Genomic DNA, 6,545 nt, shown 5'->3' with positions numbered 1-6,545 from the left:
TGAGCGAAGGCTACCTGTTGGCGGCAGCAGCGGCGGCGGCAGCGGCGGCGGCGGCGGCGGCGGCGGCGGCGGCGGCGGCGGCGGCGGCGGCGGCGGCGGCGGCGGCGGCGGCGGCGGCGGCGGCGGCGGCGGCGGCGGCGGCGGCGGCGGCGGCGGCGGCGGCGGCTCGGCGGTGGCGGCGGCGGCGGCGGCGGCGGCGGCGGCAGCGACGGTAGCGGTGGCGGCGCGGCGGTGGCGCGGCGGCTCGGCGGGGCAGTCTGGCCGTACAGGCGCAGCCCGGCCGGAACGGGCCAGGTACGGAACCATCAATCGAGTGTTGAGCAGTGGTGGGAACGGCGGAAAGGTGGTAGCGGGGAACCAGAGAGACAGAAAGTGCGGAGAAGAGAAGAAGAGGGAGTGAAAGGAAGGTAGGTGAGCGCGTGTTGCTTTCTGGCATTTTGCAGTAAATCGTTTCGCTTTGAATTTTCTCGTAAGTGGTAGTTAACTGTTTATTGTTGAAGAAAGCATTGAACTTTTTCGGTTTAAGTTCATAACAGGAGAGGAAGGATCATAACTTGAATACATGACCATGACATGATAAATCAACATTCTACAACATGACAAGTGATTACGCAAATCACGTGTGAATATACCCTCAACGAAACCGCACATGTAAATAATGTTCGCAATGAAGGCGTAGCCAGTAATGTCGTACCATCAAACAGGCCACATTTCTACGGATGGCATTATGTCAGAAGCAATTACTGTTGCTGTACTGAAAGAGTCGTTTCGGGCCATAAGGCAAACCATAAGTCACGGTTCAAATAGGTAATCGGACAATCGGTATCAGGTCGCTGTGGTTTTCCTAACATCTTGGAATTGACATGGACCAAAATGCGTGAGGCAATATGAAACGTTCCTTATCTTTTTTATATAGTGTCTCCGTATATCCCAGTAATTATATCGAAATAATCGATATTGATTTTCCGTGGGCATATCACAATGTTCCGTATCGACTATCGATCAGCGTTTCTTTAATTACATGCTTACATACCGGTAAGACGACTTTTGTGGCGATAAGCGAGCGAGCGAGACAGTGAGCATTGCAGGTGCAAAAGTGTGAAGGGGCCAAACGTGAGCCAAATGACTTGTGCGAGGCACCATAACCCTCGCCGGCACAGGCCATTTCGCGTCCTTCGACGGCACAAGGGGGGTACGACCCCCCTTGCGTTTGGCCCCTGATCGAGCTAGAGCTTCGCGAAATAAACGAGCATGTTGCCCGTCACTGGAGGAAGCCAATGATACCCAATTTTAAGGTCCTAGGTCATTGCTTGATCTTCCAGGCCAGGTCATTGACCTTAAAGTCGGGAAAATCGGGGCCTGTTTGAACGTCGTAAAGTGTGGCTGCTATGTTTTTTTCGGGGTGCTGATCACAAATATCATGTTACTTTTGATCACAGATGATGTCTTCATGCATTTAGGCCAAGTCGGGTCAGGTCAGGTCAGGTCAACCAGTAAGGGTTTTGCCGGGTATTCGTAATACGTGTCAAACCGCCTCTGACAACTTCGTAACATGATACGAGGCACCAAAACTACTTCGTAAATGTTCAAATGGTTCCAAATTCGAATGCAGCTCCAAAAACTAGCCTGGAAACATTTAAAACTCGAAAAAGTGAACCGAGGTCATCAAAGGTCAATGACCTGTCCAGACCTTCAAGTGACCCTGACATACACCCTAATGCATGGGAGCCACATCAAATCACATGTTTGAACGCTTGAAACCACGAAAAGACTGCAAACGCGCGGCTAATGCGAGCCGACATACGCCGAATCGCGATTCCCGGCCAAACATGGTCTCGGAAAGTGGAACACAGGTCAAAGGCCATTTGGGTCAGGATCATGCAATTTTCAGGGTAGATGTAGAATTGACCAACTCGAGGGTGCTTAAAGTTTTGTTGCGATCAACCGCTTTTTACACGAGTTATTAGCGAAAAACCTAAGGGGGTTACATCCCCCTCCGCCGGCGAGGATTAACATTTAACTGGTCCCTCATAGTGTATCAAACTTGACCGCAGTCGGCCCAGCCGTTCTCGGGATCTCAAAGCGACCCCTGCACGTACGCACGTACAGCAGCACCCCAAACATGATACATGGATATGCATAACCCGGTGGAGCCTTCCACACGCGGAGTTTCAGCACAATCGGCCCAGGAATTGCCGAGCTATTGTAATCGACACAAACTTAACACCCCTTAATGTTGCACGTGGCACGTGCAGTGATAGTCAGCCATACGCATCGACAGCAGTCCGATATTTGGTGGAAGGGACGAGGCTATCCTGCAAAAAAAATGCAAACCAATCGGCCTAGCGGTTGCTGATCTCTCAGGAACGATACGCAAGCGGAGCAATTTTGACACCCCTGACTTGGCACGTGGCACGTGCTGTGCTAGCCACCCAAATGCACTGAAAGGAATTGAGTTCATGGTTTAAAGGGTGGACCTATCTGATGCAGAAGACTGCTTGTCGATTGGTCGAGCGGTTGCTGAGTTACGAGCATAAGCCTCTCAAAGGCATCACGGGCTGGGCCGGGCCGTGCCGGGTCGGGCCGCTCATACTCCGATTTGTCCGATAAACCACATACAAACTCCTTCGCTCGCTACGCTTGCTATCTTGTTAATTACAGCCCTGGTCTCACGGCGTAGCAGATATTCTCATTTCGGAATTATCTTTTGCATAAAGTTCGAGAAGGCGTGGCAATGGCTGCGAAAATATACGTAAGGGAAGTCTTTGTGTTTTGGTGGTTGGCTTACCTTTAGTTTATTGCTGCCACACCAGGCAAGGGCAGGTGTGGACTGTGCAGCGTTGCGCATCTTGCGTTATGATTTTCGCGTGCGAAATATCGATCATATAACTATTCTTCGGGTTATTTTGTATCGGTTTTGTCGAAATTAAATTACCTTTCACTCAGGGAGACAAGAACTGTCGGATAATTATTAATTTGTATCGTCTCCCTCACCACATTGACATCCTCACCTCTTTGTTCTTCTTTTTTTTCAGGTAATTTCTGACATATTTCATCTGTTTACAAAGCACAACAGTTGCATGAGCCCGAGTGAACTTTTACTCTGATACAGCACACAATGGCATATTGCTTCTAGAACACGTTGACCATATAATTGTTGCGATCCAAACCACCATGTTATTCTGGGCTAACTATTCTGAAAGCATTCATACCTTCGTATTGCTAATAAATACTTGCTCTTTGATAAACCGACTCATTCTGCTGCTTCCTTTCCACAGATATGTGGCGGCGACTCGTACGACGGGACATTCAACTCAACATCCTCCTTTTACTGCTTCTGATTATATCAGCTCTAACTATCTTCCGCCTGAATACACCTCAAGACGAGGCCGCCGCCACAATCGAGGGCCCCCACGCCGGTCGGGTGCGTCGGGAGGTCTCACAACCAGAGCCCGACTCTCGTACCGTGTATGTCATCACAGCGACCTATCCACGGCCGGAACAGGAGGCCGATCTCGTGAGGTTGTCTCAGACCCTGATGCACGCAAAGCCGTTCCTCTACTGGATTGTGGTGGAAGATGCGCCGAAGAGGACCCCGGCGGTGGCACAGCTGCTGAAACGGTCAGGACTGCGTCATGTTCACCTACTCGGTAAGGAAGGACTTGGATTTGAGGGGGTTGGGTTTGAAGGATTTGATGTGGTATTTGTGGTGTGGACTTGTGGTGGGTGGCTTTGATGGGTGCTTGAAGACGAATACTGACGAAACGAGTGTACCCTAGTGTGCTACATTGTCTACGGTATACAAGTCCCAAAAACAATTAAAAAAGAAACAGAAAGTGATGTTTTATTGCGTTTCACTGCGCATACTGCTGAAAATAACTGGAGGCAGTCAAATGGCAAAAATGTCTTCTAGACGTTTAACACTTTGTTATTCGTCTAGACGTTTAACGAATCAGTTACACGACATCTGATAATTTTCTCTCATATCACGTGAAGCAATTGTAAACGCTGTAAACGGTGCGGGATAATAGCGTATTTAATATCACACGAGGCCGGTAGTAAGTTTCATTCAGGACCGAGGAATTTGTTGAGTTTGCTGCACGAGATCGGAGGTCGAGGGATTTAAAATCATCTTATATTACATGGCTTGTGTATCCTGCGTTAAACGTCACCATGTCGGGACCACAGTGAAATAGTCGTGACCTCGATTACGGACAGACGACAGACACACCCACCTCAGATATGTAGTAATAAATATATATTTCAATCAAAGCTTTTATCACACGCTCGGGCTAATGCTGTGGGCATACCTCGGCGCATGGTAAAACGCCGAACCCACTCTGCAAATGGCCGACTGCAAGCGGGCTCTTAGAACCTGTTATCGTAAGACTTAGGTAACAGCCCCATGAAATTAATGCAGAGCGCAGGCAGTGTAGGAAGCTCCATGGACCATTATAGACAATAGTAGGACATAGACATAGCTCCTGTGGGAGTGGTGCATGGTGGCACACTCACCACTATACGTAAGTGTCAACGCCTCGGTAATAAATCAGTCGGTTCACGGATGTAAAGTCCAACACATGTTCAGCATCAGCACATCAAAACGCCAAACAACACAATAAAAATAAACATAAGCGAGCATTCACTAATGGCAATAAGAATACAATAAGTGGCAATAAGGAAGACTTCCAGGGTCATGTGACGTATGTTATGTAGGAATCTGTCCTCTCAGTTCAGCCCTACTTAGTATTCAATTGTGCTACCATCCCTGTCACTACCAAGCTGCCATAGAATGTAGAAAGTCACAACAAACACAGCCGTATAGGAAATTGTACGTTCTACTTCTTTTTATTCATGTTTAGATATTAGAAGCATAGACCTTGCAGGTACCGTTCTCTCATCAGGTAATACACTTACATATTGCTCAACAGACCTACATATGTGATCATGTTTTTTTTTGCCTCCACGCATACTTAAATCTCCCTCTACCCTCTATCCCCTGAAGTACCTACTTATCTCCGCGTATAAGCTATACGCATCTCACCGTGCAGCTCACATTTGCTCACATCGTCACCTACTTTATCACATTTTTTCTCACCTGTCTTTCTGACGTCTCTCCACAGGCGAGCCAGCGCCCGTTCCGGCCAAGAAGCCCCGTTTCTGGGGCCGAATCCCGCGAGGCGTCACTAATCGCAACACTGGCCTGAGGTGGTTGCGAAAATACGCCGCCAGCGGCGTAGTTTATTTTGCTGACGATGATAATACGTACGACATACGACTCTTCAGAGAGGTGAGTGGAGGTCAGGGCGATGTCAGAGTGTGTCGAGGTCAGTGACTTTGTGATGAGGTCAGCGTGAGGCACTTGGATTGGTAAGCTTAGCTTCCGTATATTATAATTTTTTTTAAACGTAAGACATATTTTAGTATGATAAAACCAACTAGTTAAAGGTCAAGTAGTATTTTAAATAGTTTAACTGTTTTTGTTAAAATAGAGATAAATCCGGACGCCATCAAACAATAAAACGTTTACAACTGTCATAAACAAATATAAATAAATATAACTCAAAACAGTGAAAGAAAAACAATGACGCCGGCCAGGGTCGGTCAATGGGGTCAGCTTAACGATCAGTGGGGAATCTATGTGTTGCCCCGGTACCGCCAGGGCTATTTATTTCCGTACCCATGACCGTTTGCGGGGTCGGATCCGACCCCCTCCCCTGTTATATCAAGAAACAACGGTCGTTCATGAGTCATTCAAGAAAAAAATAGAGAGAATGTCGAATCCAACCCCCCCCCCCCCCAGACAATCGCGGGGTCACTGGGAGTAACCGGGTGACTGGGAGTAACCGGGTCACTGCAGGAGTTCAGCGGCCTGCATTCAATGGGGAGCACGCGGAAACATTGATTCGGTCAGGTGACGTGAAGTGTGACGTGTGAAAACGTGTGAAAAGAAGTGTGACGTTTCAAATGACTATTTTCAATTGCTAAGTACAATCATCACGGCTGAAAACACTACCAAAAATATAAGAACTTTAGTTTGCTAAAAACGCAATGGGGTCCCTGCAGTCCATTCAATACGACCGGCACGCTGTGCTGGTGAAATCGTGATTCTATCCTGATTTATGCCCATTCGACCCGGTTTATGGAACGATGAGCCTGATTTATTGCACTGATTTATTGCATTATTGCCTGATTATATGACTTACACAGGCATTTCTGTCCTGAAGCCCGGTATGATGCAGGATATATGCCAAAATGCCACAATGATCTGTGTCTGTGTACTGTTATTCCTGCGCATGCAGTTATACCATGGATGATATAACACTGGATTGGTGTCTCGTGGAAATTAACATTGGGATCCGCGACATTGGGATCAGGCCTGCCATCTAGCGAGAGAATTATCGTAAGTTAGGAGCAAGCCGAGTGAACGCCATCTCTCAGCATTATGGCACACGTGGGTGTGGTGTGTTAGTTGGCTCGAAGTGCATATTCCCACGAGTTGGAGGTAATCTTACTGGACCTGAGACGACAAAAAAATGTCTTAA

At 47.9% G+C, this 6,545-nt stretch overlaps 1 protein-coding gene across 1 annotated transcript; it reads left to right on the top strand.

Moving 5' to 3' along the window:
• Positions 1-268: 268 nt before the first annotated feature.
• Positions 269-5,290, top strand: LOC122371527 (galactosylgalactosylxylosylprotein 3-beta-glucuronosyltransferase 1-like; the record flags this gene model as incomplete). Its single annotated transcript, XM_043347905.1, has 3 exons — positions 269-407; positions 3,279-3,650; positions 5,124-5,290. Coding segments are annotated over exons 2-3 (537 nt in total), but the record flags the coding sequence as incomplete, so codon positions are not given.
• Positions 5,291-6,545: the final 1,255 nt, after the last annotated feature.

Source organism: Amphibalanus amphitrite, unplaced genomic scaffold (assembly GCF_019059575.1).
Source record: "Amphibalanus amphitrite isolate SeventyFive unplaced genomic scaffold, NRLGWU_Aamphi_draft 001253F_arrow, whole genome shotgun sequence".
NCBI classification, from domain to species: domain Eukaryota; kingdom Metazoa; phylum Arthropoda; class Thecostraca; order Balanomorpha; family Balanidae; genus Amphibalanus; species Amphibalanus amphitrite.
This window is presented reverse-complemented; position numbering and strand designations above follow the sequence as displayed.